The sequence below is a fragment of the Trachemys scripta genome, chromosome 1 (genome assembly GCF_013100865.1).
Source record: "Trachemys scripta elegans isolate TJP31775 chromosome 1, CAS_Tse_1.0, whole genome shotgun sequence".
Classification (NCBI taxonomy): Eukaryota; Metazoa; Chordata; order Testudines; family Emydidae; genus Trachemys; species Trachemys scripta.
Genome location: NC_048298.1, coordinates 226737145 through 226759725, shown reverse-complemented (window position 1 = coordinate 226759725; position 22581 = coordinate 226737145). Strand labels below are relative to the sequence as shown.

Here is a 22581-nt window from a genome sequence, read left to right as displayed (position 1 = left end):
TTTCATAGAATAATTTTGACTGGAATTTTAAGGAGTTGTATAGCTAACCATCAAAGCACCCCACAACACAGTAGGACTAATTATTCCTAAATCATAGGCATCAATAGGAGTCTCCTCAGTTTCCCTGACAGCCTGTCCCATTATTTTTTATTCTAGACACAAAGTTTTAGTATTTAACTTTCATTCATCACCTGCACCCTAAAAAGAGTTACTTTTAAAGTAATTCAGAACCACATTTAATCAAGCTGAGTAAAGCTTATGTCCAGGCTAGAGGGCTACATATAGGTTCAGAGCTACTAGCTCCCTCTCTGGAGGTGGGCAGAGAAACAGAAAGCAGAGCAGAAGGACATCACTACCCCTTTTTGAAGGAAAGGAGGGATGAAAGCGGTTACTCTTCCTGTTAATCAGAGAGGATGACAGCCCTTAAAGGGGCTTGTATTTGTCAGATGGAGGGGTTTTGTTTTTTCTTCTGGGGTGAATAAAGCCCATAACATACTAACTAGAGCACTGAAATCAATAACCGGAAGGAGCTAGGGAAGGAGAGCCCAAAATTAAATTTCCAGGGATAAAACCCTGTATTATTAACTGGGGCAACTGCATGTGGGGAAAGTGTCAGAACTAATTTATTGAAGGGGGTGTTGATATAGCAACACACATGAAACAGATATGACTTGGGAGGGGAGAATGGCTCCGGTGCTTTTCATCCTGTCTTTCAGGTTTAAGTCCTTAAGAAACAATGTCACTGACTAATAAGACTCACTGAGTCTAGCTGGTTTTATAACATCTTCTGCCTATTTGTAGACTGTTCCATCTTCCCTGCAGTCCCTTCCACCAGATGTAACCAACCTACTTCTTCACTCTTCCATCATACGTCTAGTTTTTCCAACTCTTACACTCAATGAAGCTTCTACACTCAGAAAAAACTCAGTCATCAATATTTATTCAGATCCATTTAAAATAAACCAAGAAATCTGTTTCTTCATCATTTACATGAACAGCTGCAAAAGGTTCGGAAGTTAGAATCATCAGAATCAAAATCAGTAGAGTAATGGAATATGACAAACAGTATTTGATTGGTGTTCAAGGACAGGCCATTCTCCCCAAAGCTTTGGGCTTTATAAAAAAGATTATCTATGCCTGCTCAATATATTACTGGTCACCGACCTTGATCAAATTACTTTTTTCCCCCAAAAAAATAATGCAATTAGTCCAACCATTGTGTCCCTTTATGGAACAAAACGACAAAATAAAGTTGCTTCAATGCTTTATTTTAAGGAACAGCAGAGAGAACATAAGACAAAAGAAATACTTTTGTCAAAGTTATGACTACTTCAAATTGTGGGATTTTGTTGTGTTTTTGAACAAACTCCTTTTCAATCTTACAGTGGAGTTCTACTCTGAAAAGTGGCACCAGCCAGTGTACATCAACTCAGTGGTTTCCAATTCAAATCTGCTGCTTCCCAAGAAGCCTTCTTCCTGCCCGCCAAACTATCAATTAAACTCACCCTAGGATCTGAAAGTCAAAATTTTTCTTTCCAGACCCATATCTCACCACCAGTAAATAAGACCTGAGGTGTATTATAGGTAACTGAAGTGTACATCATTGTGCACCTCAAAGCAAACAGTCTCCCATTAATTTAACAATTCTGTGGGATGTACAAACCAGAAAAGAACGCAATTCACCCTCACATAGTTTTGCTTCTTAAATGCTAATAGGGAGCAAACATTTTTTTACGTAAGGGGGAAGGACTGTCAGAAATGCAAATAGTTATAACATGTGTAACTCACATTGAAAGTCAACAGGAGTTAAGACTGACGTTTGTGCTTTTGACAGTCTTCCCCTAAAGATATGGCTTAATTCAAACTCGGAACTGATGTGTACAAAGAGATACAATTTTGTTTTTGTTTTACCTTAACCACACGCTAATGTTGCTAGTACAATATTTATCTGAGTTTACATTTGTGAAAATTGACAATTATATCCTATCAGGTTACTTTAAGTTATAGGGCAAGTAAAGTTCTACAAGACTGTCGCAACGGAGACTCCTGTCAGCCAGAGATATTTTTACTCCCTGGTAGGGCACTAAGTTTCACATTCATATTTCTTTGCAATTTTTTCCTTTAAGAATAAATACTAGCTTTTTTAAACTTGCCTGCACTTCCCCATCCTTCCCCCTCTCACCCAAATCACCTGAGTATTGCAATCCGGGGCTTAATATATTAGAGATAGTGCTGGTAGCCACCCATTAAAGTTGCAAGTCCCTACTTTCTGTGATTGCTGCTCTAGGGCATGGCTACACTCGAAACTCCAAAGCGCTGCCGCGGGAGCGCTCCCGTGGCAGCGCTTTGAAGTGCGAGTGTGGTCGCAGTACCAGCGCTGGGAGAGAGGTTTCCCAGCACTGCAGGTACGCCACCTCCCTAAGGGGATTAGCTTACAGTGCTGGGAGCATGGCTCCCAGAGCTGGGGCACTGTTTACACTGGCGCTTTATACCGCTGTAACTTGCTGCACTCAAGGAGGTGTTTTTTCACACACCTGAGCGAGAAAGTTGCAGCACTGTAAAGCGTCAGTGTAGCCATAGCCTTAGGCTGTGCCAAATATGGACCAAGTAATGGAACCAAAAGAGAGACTCTTCCTTCTGTGTTCTAAATGTCCCACTGCTTTGCCCAGGCAAGGTGAAGGAGGCAGCTGCCTGATTGAAATGCAGAAGGTACAAGGGCCAGACATTGGAGGAACAGGGATAAATTGGAACAAGGAGCTTGGGGGAGGCTTGAAGATTGGCAGAGGGCTAGAGAAAAACTGGCACTGGGATGGGAGGGAACTGCTATTAGGAACATGGTGGGTGGGAAAACAGACTGGATGTGGAGCAACGAGTGGGAGGCTGGGACAGGAAACTAATGGGGTGGTTGAAAGGGAGACAGAACTGACAAGGAGCTTGGAGACAGGGGAGAACTAAGACCGGTGGGAAGAGAGGCTGGGAGAAGTATATGGAGTGCAGTGAGATCAGACAAGGAGCCTGGAAAGGGAGGAGACTGGGAACAGGGGGAGGAGACTAGGATTGGGTATGGAAGGATACTGGCACTGATTTGAGAAACCAAAGGTGTACAAATTGGGAGAAGGAGCTGGGGTGGGGCAGACGAGTGTGCTCACTAGAGAACACTCTCCTCCAAAGCTTGGAATAGAACCCAAAATTCCCGAGTCTCATAATTTCTTGGCTATCAGCAAACATCTATGAAACTCAAGGGAAAAGTGTCATCCTCTAGTGCTGGTCTACATAGCAGTATTAGGCTGTCATCCTCTATCAGTTACCCTATGAGCTCAAGGGGCAGAGGTCTGTGAGGTGAACCTAAAAGTTGCAATCCTGATGATGACAAACCATGTGTGTGTCAATATAATGCCACATGATGGCATTTTTTTCAGTTTGCCTTCTTTAAAATCCTAGAACATTACACAAAAATATATTAGAAACATACTTAAAATTGCAAAAGAAATATCAGAATTAAGGTGACTGTGCAACCTTAATTCAGCCTCCTTATCCCTATGCCTTTTGGTAGGGTCTTTATTTACATGATCACATGCTGTTTTTTCCATAGAAACTCCACCTCATTCAGTGCACAAAAGGGACCTGCTCTGAAGATTAATCAGGGTTGTGTAGTGAAAGAGGCTATTGTCTGTAGGACCTCTGCTTCATTTGTTGCAGAGATTAGAAAATGTGTAGTGAATAAGGCAAGGGACTGCAAGAAGAAAAAGAATGGTTTATTATTAAGGCAGTTGAATGCTGCCCTGGAGAACTGGATTCTATCTCTTCCTCTGCCACAGAACTCTATGGTATGCTGGACAAGACACTTAAACCATGGTTATTAATTGGGTGTTCTTCATTTTCTGAGTGCTGACTCGAGACCCTGGGGCCTGATTTGCAGAAGTGCCGAGTACTCATAATCGCAACTGAATTAAATGGGATCTATCCCTTGCACATATGAAGTGCTGCATAATGCTAATTACTCTGAAAAATCAGGTCCTAGATGTCTCAAATTGGGAACCCAACATTAATGGACTTTTTACCTCAATCTTTCTCTGGCTCAGCTTTGTGACCTTAAGAATGTTCTTTTAAACCTAGTTTGTGCATGTAATTATACAAAATAAGGTAAACATAAGATTGCAAAATGGACTTTACCTGACCTCCAAGCTCTGCGAAGGAATGCAAATGCAAATGAAAGTGCTGCTCTGGATCCCACTCGTGCAAGTCCTTCTACACCTTTGCCTATAGGTCTGGGACTAAGACAAGAAAATTTAAAAATTCAAAATCCTTTCTTGGAGAGAGAAAGTTAATGCTCTTTAAATGTTAACAGCCAAGATTCGTTTCCATTGTCCAAAAAAGATCAACCCCATCCACCAAGAACCTTGGTTTAAAATAAGTCAGAAGCTAGACTGATATCATGTGTGTTACCTGTTCCTAAATCTTACCACTCTTGTTGAGAAGAAAGCTCTAGTTTTAGGCCTCCTTACAGAAAACGGAGGCTAAGAAAGTTGCACTTGTTCAGTTTTGTGACCAATTAGAGTTAGTGTTAACCAATTAGTGAGAAGACTCTAGTCATGTGAAACTGTCATTGTCCTGAAGATTTTCTCAGAGCTGGTATGTTCTATGACAAAACATCTTTCAAAAAATTTTAGCTTAGGCCCCAAATGCGGGCTCTTATTATCAAGGTGATTTTCAAAAGCCTCTATGAATAAAAATATTGAAGTGCTTTTGTTCTTTTTATAAAAAACAGAAGCTCAACACTACTGTACTTGTGCAAGAGAACTACAAGCTGAAATTGATACAATAAATGAAAGTGACTAGGGTTATCATCCCAGTGAATTCAATAAAGGTAACAGCATAAACAATGAAAATTAAGTAAAAATTGTATATGTTCATTTTTAAATCCCTAAAGCATTACAGATTAAAATATTTTAATGTGTTAAATATCCCTTTAGTGATTTTGTAATTCTATGTACACAATCATATATTTCTGCTAAGGGTATGGTGTTGCATTTATAGTCTGCTTCAATCTATTTTCCAAACAGTTTTCGTTTTCTTGGAAACCCAGCTGTAACTTTTGTCTTACACTTTTAATAACAGGATTTGTACATATTTTGACATGACTGTTCACACTTTAAGAATGCCACTGAAAGACAGCTATTAAAATAAGCTTTCTACAACAGCACATGCTTTTGAATAGTCCTCTTGCAGTCATGTTAAGGGCTGCAGCTATGATGTTGCATCTAGGATATCTTCTGTCCAGCACTGTATTCAACCTGGCTCTGATACACCTTGGTTAATCTGTACCCAACAATCTCATAAGGATTCTCTCCCTCCAATTATTGATGCTAAGCTCTAACAGTTTTGTTGTTATCTCTTTTCCAATTAACTTTTGTGATGAGGGTCACATTAACAATGCTTTTATTTGCGAGTTCAGTAATGGTTACAGAAGGCGGCGGCATACATTTAATTTTTCTTAATAGCGTTCACTAAATGTGAACACATTTCTGCTAACCTTTTTATTTTTATTTGTGAAATCACATTAAAATAAAGAAGTTTCACCTTTTACTTGCAGAATGAGCAACCTCCCACCACCCCACTGTTTCTCTTAGAAAGAATGACAATCTTGTCCTTCCTTTTGGTTGCACATCAGGGATTTGACTGCTTTGGTTTGCTGCCCCAATAAAATGGTTAAATTTTTTAATACTGAAATTTCAACAGTGTGATTTTTTAAAAAGTGTTGGTCTATTTAAGTCATGTCTGAGGCCAAAAGATTTCTTCAAGGAATAGAAACAGCCAGACATTGGCACATCATCATTGCTAGATCACTCATAAGTACTCTTTCCTTTAAATACATTCCTGCGGAGGAGTATAGAAATTAATCAGACAAATAAAGGCTTTCAGCACTAACAAAGGAATTTCAATTTGAATTGCCTCACACTCTTGATCAAATACAACATGCCCCCCTTCCCTCCACTGACACCTGGCCTGTGAACTAGAATTAGCAAGTTTATTTACAGCAGGAAAGTAACTGCATTGTAAGTACAAAAACTTACAAATGGAGAAGCATATTAGGAATTCATGTACATTTATATCTACCCACTATTTCTTGTTCAGTTATTGTTTTCTTTGCCATCTCTGCAGCTACTCCCTTTTAACATTTTTTGCCCGTGTCAAGATAACACATGACAAGGAAAACTATTTTTCAGCCCTGTGCATGTAAGTATATTCTAACAACACAGCTACTAATGTCATTACAGTCATATGATCTCCCTTGACGTAAATTCTGAAACAGGCCTGACCACAGCTAGCTAGAATGACACACAAGAAACATCTTGGTGAAAATAGTATTACAGCTTAGAGGAAGTTTCTGCTATAGGAACATGGTGTAATGCAAGCAGGGGGTAATATTTAAGTGTCAACCAAGGACCAAAGCCACTGCTTCAGAGATGCATACAATCTGGTGCTTGTATTAAGTCAAGAAGGGGAAAAAAAACCAGTGCCAAGGTCTCCCACATTAGTGAAGTCACAAACAGATGACATCTGTTTTAAATTGATCCAGCAAGAGAGCAACCTGCCTGTCCTGATCTCATTACCTTTTCTTGTCCGCAGCAGGCAGAGGAATACTACTGCTTTTCCACTTAACCTTGACATTTTCCTGAAGAACAGTTCTGTTCAATGCAATGAAATATCGTTCCAGAACAACTAGCCTCTGCTTCAGCCGCAGAGCCGAAAGAGTTGTCGTGGCAGTTTGTGTGGCTAGAACTTGCTGTTCCTTCACCAGCACATACAGGCACTCTTTCAACTCATTCACATCTAAAAGAAACATGGCAGAAAAGTATTACTACTGTGAGACAGCAAGATGAACACAACATGTAACTGAGTTCACAAATATGAAAACAGGTAAACTGAACAATCTGAGGTGACCAGGCATTCTAAATCTCAAAGGTTAGTAAGACAAAGACAACTATTTTTCAGTTTTCAATTTAAAAAAAGAAAAAGGGAAAAAAACAGCACAGTTTAAAGTATGTCCTGTGCCCTATGCAAGTATATTCTAATAATATACTACTACTGTCATTACAGCTAAATCTGACTTTACTCCATAAAACTCACTTGTCTTCTTACATAAGGGACAGGCACGTGCTAAATACTCATAACGTAATCACACACTGCACGTAACAGCTATGTAGAATAGCAAAAGATAAGGTTATTATGGAAAAACTATTTTCTTACTTGTGTGAATAAATCTGAATCTTAATAGTTCATTAATGTAGTCTCGATATGGGATATAAAGTATTTAAGTGTTCTAAATAAACCACTTAGACAGCAAATTTCTATCATCTAACAGACCTTGTGGACAGTGCTCTTATGTGCAGCCAACAGCGTTATATAAGGTCTGTTGCTTGCATTTTATGTGCTGATATACATTCTCTTATGTTTCTTAGTATTTATAAAGCAACTCTCAGAAGCTCCAAGATCACTGCCAAGGACTGCTGATCTTACAAAACAAGAAGTGTTAGAAATTAAAGCGGATCTTGAGAACACTGCCAAACAAAACATGTTTAGAGACTGAATGTGCGCTACGCTGTATCACTCACAAAGAGTTTGGAGCTGTCCAAAACAGAAAAGACAAGGTCAATAGCTCAAGGAGCTCACAATCTAATGACAAGAGAGTAGGGGAAAGGATCACGCATATTGTAAATATAAGTATGAACATGCTTAATTACTATGGCAAATTTCAGTAAAGGTTATAAAAAGTTTCTTAGCAGGCTTCCCTTCTATCAACTGTCTGATCACTAACGGCCATTTCACACCGCTTTTCACTAAATTACAGCACCATTAATATTCTCCAGCCTGGCCAGTTACCTAGCTCCTAGTAACAATCAGAAGTATCATGTTTTAACAAAATTTATGAGCATTTAAATCCAGATTATGACACAGAAGAACTCCTCACCCACAGTACAATGGTGTTTGTGCACAGCAGTGAACAACAGTGCTAACAGAACTACATCTGCAGTTTGGGGAACCCCATTTCATAAAACATAAGAATGGCCATACTGGGTCAGACCAAAGGTCCATCCAGTCCAGTATCCTGTCTTCCGACAGTGGCCAATGCCAGGTGCCCCAGAGGCAATGAACAGAACAGGTAATCAAGTGATCCACCCCTTTCGCCCATTCCCAGCTTCTGGCAAACAGAACTAGGGACACCATCCCTGCCCATCCTGACTAATAGCCATTGGTGAACCTATCCTGAAGAAACATATCTAGTTCTTTTTTGAACCCTGTTATAGTCTTGCCCTTTATAACATCCTCTGGCAAAGAGTTCCACAGGTTGACTGTGCATTGTGTGAAGAAATACTTCCTTTTGTTTGTTTTAAATCTGCTGCCTATTAATTTAGTGACCCCCTAGTCCTTGTGATGAGGAGTAAATAACACTTCCTTTTTTACTTTCTCCACATCAGTCATGATTTTATAGACCTCTATCATATTCCCCCTTAATCGTCTCTTTTCCAAGCTGAAAAGTCTCAGTCCTCTTAATCTCTCCTCATACGGAAGCCGTTCCATACCCCTAATCATTTTTATTGCCCTTTTCCAATATACATCTAGCACACCCCTCACATTACTGTCATACCAATTACATGAGAATTATTCAGTATCACCTCCCTGTAAATTCAGGACTTTGCAATACAGTACATTTTATGTATTGCCTCTCTTTTGTGAGATGTCTTTGCACACGTAGCAGCAAATTCAAATGATCATTTCTGCAGCCATATCACATTGCAAATTCATGTCTAATTTGCTGTCAGCTATCACCCCATCCTCATTTTCAGCATTATCTTTTCACGTTTTTCCTTTCCCTTGTGGGTATATTCAATTCTCTCACTTCTACCCTCCCAAAAAAAAGTATTTTGCATGTATTCATCTTCATTATTTATTTACACGTGAAAATGCTCCTAGCCCTGGATCCTGGCATCTTTAATACCTTTTTAAAATTACAAGTAGACAAAAAAACCAGCAGCAACCTGAATTATATTCACCTATAATTAGATCTTACAACTAAAGAATAATAAGGAAAAATACCCCATCTTCTCTAAATACTAACCATTATGCAACTCACACCTTGCCAAATGTCACCTTAGAAATGTGCTCTACAAATTTTCTTTCATGAAATATACCATACACCACAAGCGATTTACAAGATGTGAAATGTCTACATTAATCGAGAAAACCAAAATAAAAGCTGCTGCAAAACACAGAATATTGTGAAGTGAGATGCACTGAGACTGTGCGCCAGGCTACTTACTGATGTAACCATAGCACCCCAACCTTTATTTTGTAAACAAAAACAAAGAGGGAACATCTTGTAGCACATGGCCTTCTGTATTTCAGAGTATCATAACAGAACTTCTTGTCTGAGACTGGCACGTCAGCTTTACTTGCTGCCTCCCGTAAACAATCTGAAGAGGTAAAATCAGTATTCTCCTTACCCTCCCCAACAGAAAATCCTATCAGCTTCCAAAGGCTAACTCAGAGATGCAGCAGTGAATTTAAAATAGCCATCCAAGAATAACCCTTCTGATTTTACTAAGATGATTTTATTAACTGTGGCCTTTTTGACAGCTGATTTAAATATGGAGATTTAATCATGCTCTGACCTAGCTTTCCCTGCTGGGTTTTCCCATATACTTTTAACTACAACCCACCTACCCTTCCTTTAATGGTCATGGAAGAAGAATAAAGCACATGCTCAAAGAATCTCTGGTTGTAATACAACATGGAAGGGAATTAATTTTGATTTCTTTGTAAGCATCAGTAAATGACTCCTACATTTGGGCAAATCCGTTTATTCTTTCAATCTAAGTGTTAAGCACTTCTGAAGCCTGTCCCCTCTGCCATACTCTTAGGGAATGATTCTTGACCCGGGACATAGGATCTATATAAATATGGCATCTGGTGCCAGACTCAGCAGGTCTACAGAGTAGTATTCAATTAATGGGTCATTCATAATTCCTAGCAATCAATAAAAATAAATTGGGACAGCCCTTAAAGCAACTTCTAAGAGAAAAAATAGTTATAAGTTGTCAGAGGGAAAAAAAAATCCTTCTATTCCAAATGACACACAAAAACAATGAAAGTATATATAGTGATAAATTCATGGAAGTGTCCACAGAGGAGAGCTGGAGATCTGATATGGTCTGATATGAAGAGGTTTGAGAACTTCTGTTGAATTGCCAAGTTTAGCAAAGGAACCTACAGCGTATATGACGGGGGTACATTTCAACCTATACGTTCCCAAAAGGAGATCAAACAAACCTTAGCAAAGGAGCTACATTTTAAGAATGTAGCAGCAACACATGACTACGCTTGCAAATACATATTAAATAATGAGTTTAAATTAAATAGAACAGGGACATTTTTTCTCAAGGGTAACCAAGCTTCGGATTTTCCATTCTTATAGGTAATGGCTGAGTTTGCCTTACTGGAATTCAAGAAAAACTGGACAGTTACTTGGATACCAGTTGTCTCGAGATATAAATGGGATTAAATGCTTAAATAAGACAAGTCTTGTTAACATGAACATTTTCCACATAACATTTTCTTTTAACTTCTTCAGGAACACTGAGCAATGATCATCTATTAAGATAAAGTGGACTGTAAGACATTACTAGTTTCCCGCAATAATATGGTAGGGTGTTTGTTTGCTTCGGGGGTAAGGGTGTAAGGAAGGAAAGGAAAGAATAGGTACTCACAGACTTTCATCCTTCCAATCATCTCTATTTCTGAATCTTAGCCTAACGAAATTCATTCTCCTAAAGATGGGATATTAAGTGAGCAATATTTTTCCTATTAATTATCCTTTTTACTATAATTTTAAAGGTGGTTATAAAATGATATATTATTCAATTACAGATTTTTTTAGTAACTATTTTGTATGTAAATAAGGTATTCTGACTTAGTCCATTAACTCACTACTAACAACCCATAAAGCGTGGAACTTCCAGGAAATTTTCCTCATAATCCAGAAAGATTTTAAAACTGTTGCTACAACGTGTGTACCTACGATATCTCACAGAATCCGTTCTGGTAATTCTCATCTTCCCCAGTGGGCACTGCCTTTAAAGTGACTTCCTGATGCAATTAGCTTTACTAGCAGTACCAGAAAACAAGACACATTAGTATCTAAAAATAGATAACTTGCTCCCATACACCTTAAATCCCCTGGAGTCCTGTATAAAAAACAACAGCTTATAAACTCTTGACTTATTAAGTCACTGCTGGTACAAACCAGTTTTGACTACACAAGGAAGCTATCAGTTTTATTTTATTTATACATTTCTTTTTCATTTAAAGTGAATATGCTACTGCTTATTCCTACCTTTTCTATTTTATGCTACTGAAGGATGTTAAAAAAAAAAAGTCATAAATTCAGAAAAGTAGTATTTCTGTTTAAACTCATTTAAAATGTGAACTATAAATCTGATTTCAAATACTGAATGGAACTGGAATAAAGTAATTCTATCCTTGTGCATATGTAGGATTTCATGCTTTAATAAAATGTAACGTGACTGAATTAGGGACTTTTTTCCTGACTTTTATAGCTGAGCTTTTACATGTATAAGTGTTGTATCAAAATTTTTGCTTTTCTTTTTAAAGAGAAAACACTGTCAGATGACATCAAGTACATGTATAGAATGAGAACTACATTTAAAGCAAATAAAAATAGCTTAATTTAGCTTACTGACGGTAGCTTTACTTCAACCTTTTTCTTAAAACATGTTTTATGCTTTTTTCTACAAATTGAAATGGCATTTAACCTCAGAAGAAAAGTTGCACTTTTGGACTTAGAACAGTAACAAGCTATATAACCCATTATTATTATTATTAAAGTATTATGCAAGTACCTGAAAACAGGTTTGTAGGTAAACCATGTCTGATAAATTTGACTATCTAGCTCTTCATCACATTTTTCTAAAATTAAAATATAAATATCCTTATGAAGACAAGGACAAGCAGAGGGCAAAAAACTGCAGGTACTCTGTTCACTACATCCATTTAAGAGTAGTAAGTTAGCAACAAGCTAATATATATCAAGTCTGCTAAAAAATTTATTAAACACAGCCACACTCTTGTGAGCTCCACTATGTAGGCATCTGGGCAATTTAAGTTAAAGTTTAGGTTTGATACATGAATTGGGAGTTAAGACCATATAAAGCCTCTAATTGAATTCAGACACCATCATCATTTGCTGGATAGAAACACTGAAAACTGACAATATTTCTAAAAAAATGTTTAGAAAATGCATTTTTCAGTGTATTGTATATATACTTTTTCAGGATTCATTTAGTGACTTTAAGGTACTATAACCACTGTAGTTTTTCCAACTCCTTTAATAACGATCAGCACTGCAGGACTCTGCAGATTAATGATATCACTACGGGGACACCACCATCACCATGCTCTGGCACAAAATAGACTGAAGAAAAGGAAGGGTAACAAGAATGAAAGAGGACAAGGTATAAATAAAGCAACACAAGATTAAAAGGCTACTTCTCCAACCTAAAAGAGGTTTTTGTACCACTGTAGAGAATGTTATTTTCCTCTTTTCATGTCCAGGAAAGAGAGCAGCTGCACTTTATATATACCTTTGCATCACTGAAACCTCAACAACAAACATTACAAAAAAAAAATGTGTAATTTAGAAAATAAATGAAAGCTAAGGTTTTAAGGAGAAGCAATACAAAAATTAGGGTGGGTCAGTAAATAATAAAATTAGGCAAGGCAAAAGGCAGCTCTTCTCTCAAACTTAAATTAATAAAGACTCAATGTAAAATGGAAACACAGTAAGAAGCCACTGAGCAGTCAAATATGCATGTTATTACCAAAAATATCTAAGATTTATACTATGGTAACAACCAAAAGCCCTAATCAGAAGGGCCTCATTGTTCTGTATGAATATGTATTGACCATTGCTGCCCCAAAAACAAAATGGCTCATTCTAATTTACCTGCTGTTCTGGCAGAGTAAAGGGCTTTAATGTAAATGACAAACAAGCACAAAGTGTTTCTCCCCCACTCAGGCCTGTGCCAGTAAGATCAAAGCCAAGAGCACTACTCCCCTAAGACATTTATAGAAAGGCATTTTCTATCTATACTCTTAGTAAATATGGTCCTCAGTCTTGGAAAGTTACACATACAGGTGGTCCCCTGCATCAGCACTGACTGCAGTGCAGCTTTGCACAGGTTCACAGGGTCTACCTGTGCACATCATTTGCAGGATGGGGGGACCTATATTATTGCACAGTGGTAAAACTATGGCTGTGGCTCAACTATGATTAGAAATGGTTTTATAATGTAAATAGTGCATCATAAAATTGACTGCAACTATTGGCAAAGGCTCACTGACAGCACAGTAAACTTTACTGATTTTGTGGGAGGTGAAGAGACTGACCTTAAACCCCTCTTTTATAACAATTGTTAAATATCTCCATGCTTGAAACAGGCTCCGAACTCCAAATTTCCCACTGCATATTAGCAGTTGAAAAAAAAAAAAAAAGGACAACTTAAAAAGAAGTCACACTATCAGAAATTGTGGCTACTGTTGCACAGAATACCACTTATTTCTTAAATAAGAAATTTCATTACTAGATTTCAAAGCACTTTGCAATCTTTAAGTGTTATTATCCCCATTTTACAGATGAGGAACTAAGGCACTGCATGCCTTGTCCAAGGTCATCAGGAAGTTTGTGGCAGAGCAGGGAACTGAATTCCAAAGTCCTAAGCTAGTGCCCTAAACACTATAAAATATAGAAGAGGGAAAAAAGTTCTACTTTTCAGTTTGGGTGCCTGTGCACTTGACAACTTTGTGTGGTCGAAGGCTAGCTATTTGAAAACGTAGTCAGTTTCTCCCATTTGTGTAGGGTCTTTCACACAGTAACGAGAGCAAAGTAATTTTTAAAAAAGGAAAAAAAAAAAAAAAAAAAAAAAGCAATTGTAAAGCCACAAAAATTGGCAGGACTCCTGAAAGGTAGCTGTTATATGTGTAGCTACTTTCATCTAATATACACAAAGCTAAAAATATGCTTTAATTCATATCAGAGACACCGATACTACAGCTCAATAATAAGGTGCATAACAAGGAGTAGTTATAGTCTAAAGACTTGTCTACACTTGAAAGCTGAATTGCATTAAAGTAGGGTATGATTTTAAAGCACAACAGCTATTCTAGCAAAGCTCCATTTTGTAAACAAGCCGTAACATATTAACATTATAGCAGAGTGAGAAGTCCGTTATAATGAGGACTAAAGCATGGATTAGAAAGATCTCATTCTTTAGTCCACTACTGCACCAAGAAAATTTTAAACACATACCCCTCTTTCACATTTCTCCTTGCTTTAGGATCCTACTCCCATTTTAGATGACAAAGACCATGGTCTACAAACTTTGGTCAACACAAGTTACATCGGTGTACAGATGCCCAAGTTTGTATATCACGGGAAGGCGGTTGTGGAACAGCTCTCTGCTGACTGAACAACCAAACACACGAGTTCAACATGGAGCTGAGCAATTGAGGGTGGTTTTGAAAGAAAACTTTAATAGTCAGCTGTAGTAGCGTTCTGTGCTGGATTATTCTCTGGGCCTGAAGTTTCGGGTTGTGCTAGAAATTACATAGCACTTGCTGTACATTTATAAACATTTTAGATGATATTTGTTACTAAAGCTATGAATTATGTGGTGCTTGCTTTACATTTATAAATATGACTGGGTGTTTTCTTGAACCTATGAATTCTGTGGTGCTCTACATTTACAAGTACTGGGTGCTCTGAATACCTTTGTGCCTTCAACAATAAATGGTGTGAACTAATAAAGATCATTTTATTTTCAAAAAATGAAAATTTATTGACTGGCAAAAACAATGTGCAAAACAAGCAGCAATGCAATAAACTGTAAACATAAATTAATGGGGGAATGAAATTGGAAAGGGAGCAAACATTTCTATCCATTTCAGTGCACATAATCTGTTGTAGCTTAACATACACCAACCATGGTTCTCACACATCGGTGTATGTGAAGCTGTCGTTTTCCCCAGGCTTAGAGAGTGAGGAGTGCAGAACACGGGTGGAGTAAGAAGCTGCTACCACAGAGTTCTCTAAGGACTGCAATTGGTTGAGGAGCCTGAGTATTTGAACCTGTAGGTCAACTTGGACCTACAGCATTTGTGTTTGCTGCTTGAGAAGATCCATCATGTCCTGGTACATCTCCCTCTCTTTTTCTTGGGCCTCTCTTCTGTCTGCTCTGTCCTTCTCCCTATTGTCTGCCATGAGGGCTCTCAAGGTCTTTTGCTCAGTCAGATGCAGCACTGGCTTGCAGGATTTCACTAAACATGTCCTCCTCAGTCTCCTCATCAGGGGGCACCCCACAAGGCTGAAAAAGCAGTTGCTGCTGATAAAAAAAAAAAAAAAAAAAAAAGGTATCATTGGACTTACAGTCACAACAGAAAGGAAAAGATCAGCTTCAAAACTCCCTTCCTTTATTCCAGTAACAACATTTAGTAAGACATACTTTTTGACACTTCAGCTTTGAAGCACCACTGCACAACACTGCTCTCCAGTTCCAGCTACGCTGAGTACAGCCCACCAGAAACAAGAAATTATGATTGAATGAAACAAAATTTTCAGGTCTCTATTCTATGGGTATAGGTAGGGCCCTACCAAATTCATGGTCCATTTTGGTCTATTTCACAATCATAGAATTTTTTAAATAATAAATTTCATGATTTCATCTATTTAAATCTGAAATGTCATGGTGCTATAATTGCAGGGATCCTGACCCAAAAAGGAGTTGTGGGGGGAAAAGGGGTCACAAGGTTATTGGGGGGGGTTGCGGTACTGCTACTCTTACTTCTGAGCTGGGCAGCTGAAGAGTGGCGGCTGCTAGCCTGGATCCCAGCTCTGAAGGCAGAGCTACCGCCAGCAGCAGCGCAGAAGCAGAAGCAAGCCCTCAGTCAGCAGCTGCCACTGTCCAGCTGCCCAGTTTTGAAGACAGCAGCACAGAAGTAAGGGTGGCATGGTATAGGATTGCCACCCTTACTTCTGCACTGCTGCTGGGGGGAAGGGAGGGCTCCCTGCTGACACTGCCTTCAGAGCTGGGCACCCGGCCAACAGCCGCCGCTCTCTGGCTGCCCAGCTCTGAAGGCAGCATAGAAGGGTGGCAATACCACAACCCTCCTAAAATAACCTTGTGATCCCCTACAATTCCCTTTTTGGTCAGGACCCCCAATTTGAGAAACACTGGTCTCCCCTGTGAAATCAGTATAGTATAGGGTAAAAGCACCCAAAAGACCAGAGTTCATGGTCCGTGACATGTTTTTCATGGCCGTGAATTTGGTAGGGCCCTAGATATAGGAAAATGGCACTGAATATTGGCATGAATGTTCCAGATGATGGTGATTTTAGCAGATCTCATTCCTGTGGGTAACAACAGCAAAGGGCTCAGTTTCTGCTAGCCTGTTTACTGCAATGGTGCCAGCCAAACTCACCACAAGGGTGGCTTGGGAAAGTATCCTACCACAGAGAAAGAAAGAAAATTGGCCATCCCTTGAAACCTTTGGGAAAGGATTGAAGGGTATCTCCATGAAAGTTTCATTGAGCTCTCTCAGGAGGCTACAAGGGGCATCCCTATGTACATAAACAATCTGCTCCCGGTTGCCCCCTGGATAATCCAACAGGGGAATGAAAAGCACATACCACATCCACCTCTGTTTGTTGTAATGCTACCTCTTCCCATATGAGTAAAACGATGAAAAATCAACACCTGTGTTATGACAATTAGCGATGTGCCAGGTGCCACCTTTATATTTAAAGACTGTAAGGGAAAATGCACGCGCACACTTACCCAAGGTCTCTTTCTCTTCATCAGCATCGTCATTGCTGGGCTGATGGATTTAGCTACACGGTGGTGAAGTTTCAAAAGGGTCATGGCTTGTGACATCACTGGACATAATGGTGAGTCTCCTCCCTCCTTTTCTTCCTCGTCCTCCCAGCTGTCCATGGCAGGGGTCTGTGTCTTAGGCTCTTCTGAAATATCCAGAGCAGTCTGTGGGGCACTGGCAGAGTCTCCACCAAGGATGGCCCATGCAGTTCATTGTAAAAGCAGCTGGTCCACAGCTCAGCACCAGGTTGAAAATTGGTCTTCCTGCCATAGTTCATTCGCTTTCATGAGGTACTGCTGCTGAAACTTCTCATACTTTGCCAGCATCCTCTATGCAATTTGCTCATAGATATCCACGTTTCTACAGCTCATCAGTAGTTGTGCCTGCACAGCATCTTCTCCTCACAGGCCCAAGAGATCTAATACCTCCTGTTTACTCCAGGCAGGGGAACGCATCTAGTGCGTGCAACTAGCATGGTCAGTTACGCACAGCAAGGGAGAGCTGTGAGGTGGGCAATCAGGGAAAGGCATTTCAAAAAAATATGTGGGGGAGATTAAAGAAGGGGATAGCCTCTGGTCTCCATGATCCCTGGGCAGAGCATTTAAAGGGAATGGGGCATGTGGGACAGCTCCTGGAGAACTATTGGGGTTAACACAGGTCATACAGCATCTATACTTCCACTGCATTGATCTCAGTAGATCAGCCATGGCTCTCCACCGTTCAGGGAGCGATTTTACTGCAATCACCATAACAGGGTGCTTACGTCTGTTGGAGACAAATTTAAATGTAGAGACTTGCACAAATAGGTTGCCACGAGACAACCTAACTTCATAGTGCAAGGTACAATAGTACACTGATGTAGTAAAGTCTGTCCAAATCTCTGGACACACCTGAAACAAAAGCTCAGAGAGGTGTGAACTCTCCTTGTTCATGTTAATGAAGTTAACACCAAAACCTAAAGATGACAAATTTAAATGTCAACACTGTTAACTATTTTGCTACTGATCATTTAGCCTAGCAGAAGTATTCAGCTAATGTGACAAATGCACTCAACTTATGCATTTGATCCAATTAGTTCTAATTGTTCCAAGTACTTAATGCCATAAAAAGAATTACTGAAACATTCATAATACCTGGTTGTTTACCCCACACCCAACTCTCAACAATCGATTTGGCCCTATAAGTAGGTAGTGGAGTTTCCTCTTCATCTTTCTTTTCTTTGTCATTTTGTTCTTCCTTCTTTGATCCAGTCTGGCATTCAATGCTGTCATCTAAAGAAATACAAAATTGAACCAGTTAAGCTATTTTTGAAAAAGAGATCCATCCATTTATTTGCCGTAGAGTACCTTTCTAACCTAGAACCAAGGTCAAACTCTGTCCTCAAATTCACAGCACTACTGTCATAAAGAGTGAGATGAGAAAAAAACAAACACTGATTTAGCTGCCACAGGTGCTAGGTTTCACATTTCACTAGACAATGTGGTGACCATTTTTACCTAGAAATCCATAAGTCAGTGTTAAAAATTGCATTGAAGGGTAAGGATTTTTCAACATAATAGAAACAGATGGTAAGCCTACTACAGATAGTTTTTATTGGTATAGATTTTGTTTCCAATTATTGGTATTTCACATCAGTCTACTTAGATTACTTGCTTTCATATTCTATGGACAACATGCCTGTTAAATTGTTTGTCAACAACTGCCTCTGTTTCAGTGTCAAAAGTAAACGCATACAAGTGGTGGTTACTCTAATTTTATGCATTATGTCTATATGTAATTATACACACATTCATTGTACTAAACGTACAACCAAAATTAGGCAGTAAGAGGACCAAAAAAATGCCACCATGGCTAAATAGCAGAGTGATGGAGGTTATTGGAAGGGAAAAAAAGCATCCTTTAAAATTTGGAAGTCAAATCCTAATGAAGAAAATAAGGAGCACAAAATCTGGCAAGTAAAACAGAAAAATATAAGTCAAGCCAAGAAAGAATTTGAGAAGCAGCTTGCTAAACACAAAGAAATTAATAGTAAAAAACATTTTTAAGTATATCAGAAGCAGGAAGCCTGTCAAACAGGCAGTGGGGCCACCGCAAGACTTACAAGGTGTAGTGGATCACCTAGAGCCAGGACACTTGAACAGATTGCAGGACAGCAGAGCTACATGGCTAGCAGGGATGACTGTAATCAGCACCAGTGGGAGGTTGCAGGGGCGGGGTATGAAAGGGAGTCCTTTTCCATCCAATGCTGCAAATCATGACTGTGGGAGGGACCTCGGCAAGGAACTTGCCCACTTCTCCTCTCAGGGGATATATAGGCGGAGGGGAGAATGGTCACTTACCCTTCCCCCCGAAGATCAGGAGACACCAAACCGAGTGGGGTAACAGATCTAAGATAGGTGGAGGGGGGACAGGGGGAAGAGATCTAGTGTCCTAGGAGCTGTGTCAGGGATATCTGGGGTAAACTCACCTATAGAAGTCAGTGGCATTACACAGCTGTTGCAAGCTAACCTTCAGTTATTGGAGCAGCTGGGAGCTTTCATGGGTGGGGGGGACTGGAGATGGTAATAATAGGAGACAGGCAATAGTCTGGAAGGGCAGACCCCTCGCCAGGGGGCAGGAACCCTTAATCAGGAGCAGGAGGAGATAGCTGAGATCTCTACAACTCTCACACTGATAGGGAATGTGAATTCATGGGACAGAATTGCTGCTCCAGGAACTACCTCCCCCCAAGAGCAGCAAGGAGAAGGTCGCCACTTGCAGGGAGACGCCCAAGATGAGCATCGCCCAGATCTGGCACCTCAGAATGCCTCCCACGCCCCTACTACCTATCTCCTCCTGCACCAAATTTCTTCCCAGCGCCTGCGCCCCGCACCACCTTCCACACTCCAAACCCCTCCTGGCTGTTCCTCCACCTAGGAATGGCAGGGACATGTCACAGCTTCCAGGGAGCCACGCGGAGCCAGGTAAGGAGCCTGCCGGCCCCGCACCAACCGAACTATAAACCGGACTTTCAATGAAGATCAGAAATGCCGGTTTATAGAGCTTTCCTGTTGTAAAGTGCCGGATAACACAGTTTTTACTGTAATCAGGAGGGCATAATACATTCGGCAGCATGGCTTGGTTTAACTATGATGAACAGCTCAAATTGAGGGCAGCAACACAAACTGTGATCCAGTGTGATATACTACATCATCATACACCATGATTAAAGTGGATGACACCACAGGGACCTGTGCATTCCACACTACACCTGCCAGAAGCTGATAAGGCTGGGCATTTAATGAAAGTGGGTGTTTTTGTAACATCTGCAAATGTAGGCATGCTTGCCAAAACAGCCCACAATTCCTAGAGCAGGCAGGAAAGGCCACATTGGGGGAAAAAGAATGAGGGATAAGTCAGGTGCTGCCCACAGACCCCTTGGGCAGGAGCAGGGCATGGGGGCCAAGGCACAAGAAGGGGAGGGGAGAGTTGAAAATGAGAGGCTGTACCAGAGCATCATTTTCAATTAAGCTGGAGATGTTAACGGTGCACCTTTGATTACCCTAAAAAGACAGATGAAGCACATTTATGAGGTGGGTTTACTGCAGGGTTTAGGACCCGCTTCATGGGGAAAGAAGTAATGTGATGTCAAAAAATCTGACATCCTTAGTGGGGAAGGGAAAGGGGAAGGGGAAGGGATAGATCAGTGGTTTGAGCATTGGCCTGCCAAACCCAGGGTTGAGAGTTCAATCCTTGAAGGGGCCATTTAGGGATCTGGAGCAAAAATCTGTCTGGGGATTGGTCCTGCTTTGAGGGGTAATCCCTCCTGAGGTCCCTTCCAACCCTGATATTCTATAATTCCATATTAGATTACACAAGAATTAAAGGAGAATAGAGTAGCAGAGCCATTCAATCATTTACCAATATGGAACTTGCAGATTTCTCCCCTAGGTTTGGTCCCCAAGGCAGCTCTGGATGAATATTGCTTAATTTACCACCTGTCATACCCACAGGGTAGCTCAGTTAATGATGGAATAGACCCAGCCTTGTGCTGCATGCGCTATTCCTCCGTTGAGGAGGCTGTGCACAGTTAGGTCTTGTGGCACTCATGATCAAATGTGATATCAAGTCACACTCCTGCCAATGCATCCTTCTGACTTTAACCTTTTGGGTTTCTCTTTCGAAGGGCAATTATTTTTTAAAAGCTATGCCAATAGGATGGGCAATATCCTGTTCAGCATTTGAGAAACTTAAAAGCAATGCAGGAAACTACTTTGCAGCATGTAGGGCATTACTTAACATGACATTTTGTCATTGGGAGGGCAAATTCAGACAAGTGTGTGTTAGCCTGATGGACGTCTTTCAAGCCTTGGCTAAAAAACAGGGGTACTTCTACCAGGGAAAAAATAGAGGCCTTACAGTGATAGCTCGGTATTGAGCCAGATACAATAGCAGGTATATCACGACTCCCTCAGGATAAGCTTCAGCAGCTACTAGGCTTGATTGGGAGAGGTACAGCAGCTTGGAAAATTACATTCAATGAGCTACAATCTATTATTGGGCATCTTAACTGTGTGTCAAACAGCAGCCCAAAGATGGGCATTCTGCATTCGGCTTGCAGCGGCCACCACAGGCATAGCTAGATCTCATCATTTTATGAGTTACTAGCGAGACAAAGGAGGAATTTGAGGATGTTGGAACAGTTAGATCCATTTTAATGGAGTGTCTTTGTGGAGGGAGGAATGGATATTCAATGCTGATTTAAAGATCCATTGTGATACTTAAGAGGTACAAATTTGGGAGTATTTTACCAAGGCAGGTTGTACAGACGGAAGTGGCTCTCCATCTAGATCAGTGGTCACCAACCAATACATCACAACTGACTGGTCAATCATGGAGCCTCTGACAGTCAATCTCAGTCTAGGGGTGGCAACCCTGCTGCAGCCAAACCAGTAAATCATCCGCTAACAGTCCAGTGGCACAGCAGAGCTAAGGCAGGCTCCCCTGCCTGCCCTGGCCCCACATGGAGGCAGGAATTGCACTCACCTGCAGGCACCTGCCCCCGCAGCTCCCATTGGCTGGGAACAGGGAACCATGGCCAATGGGAACTGCGTGGACCATGCCTGCAGATGGGGGCAGCGGGCGAAGCCACCTCCCATTCCATCCCTCTCTCCAAGAGCCGCTACCGGACATGCTGTCCACTTCCGGGAGCAGCAGCCTTAGCCCCATTGTGCCAGCAACCGGCTGGCACCCACACCCCAACATCCCCCTCCAACCCCGAGCCCCCCCCTGCACCCAAATTCCCTCCCAGAGCCTACACCCCCTCTTGCACCCCAACCTCTAGCCCCAACTCCCTCCCAGAGCCTGCACCCTGAACCCTTTCCTGCACCCCAACCCCAGGCTGAGCCAGGAGCCCCTCCCACACTCCAAACCCCTCAGCCCCAGCCCAGAGCCAACACCTCAATCCCCTGTCCCAGCCTAGTGAGAGTGAGTGAGGGTTGGGGAGAGCAAGCGACAGACGGAAGGGGGATGGAGTGAGTGCGGCGGGGCCACAGAGAAGGGGAAGGGCAGGGGTGGGGCAACAGTGTTTGGGTTTGTGTGATTACTGTTATTTCTACATTTTCTTTGAGGTAGGTCCTGTGCTGCACTAAATTC

General features: G+C 40.8%; 1 protein-coding gene across 2 annotated transcripts in view; it reads right to left on the bottom strand.

Annotated features, from left to right (window-relative positions):
• The window catches only part of HERC2 (HECT and RLD domain containing E3 ubiquitin protein ligase 2), a 209208-nt gene that overhangs the window by 150326 nt on the left and 36301 nt on the right, over positions 1-22581 (bottom strand). For both annotated transcript variants that reach the window (XM_034757914.1, XM_034757915.1), the window contains exons 4-6: positions 18081-18218; positions 6615-6834; positions 4174-4274 (exon numbers count right to left, since the gene is read on the bottom strand). In XM_034757914.1, the coding sequence (XP_034613805.1) occupies positions 4174-4274; positions 6615-6834; positions 18081-18218 (459 nt within the window). The remainder of the gene's footprint in view (positions 1-4173; positions 4275-6614; positions 6835-18080; positions 18219-22581) is intronic.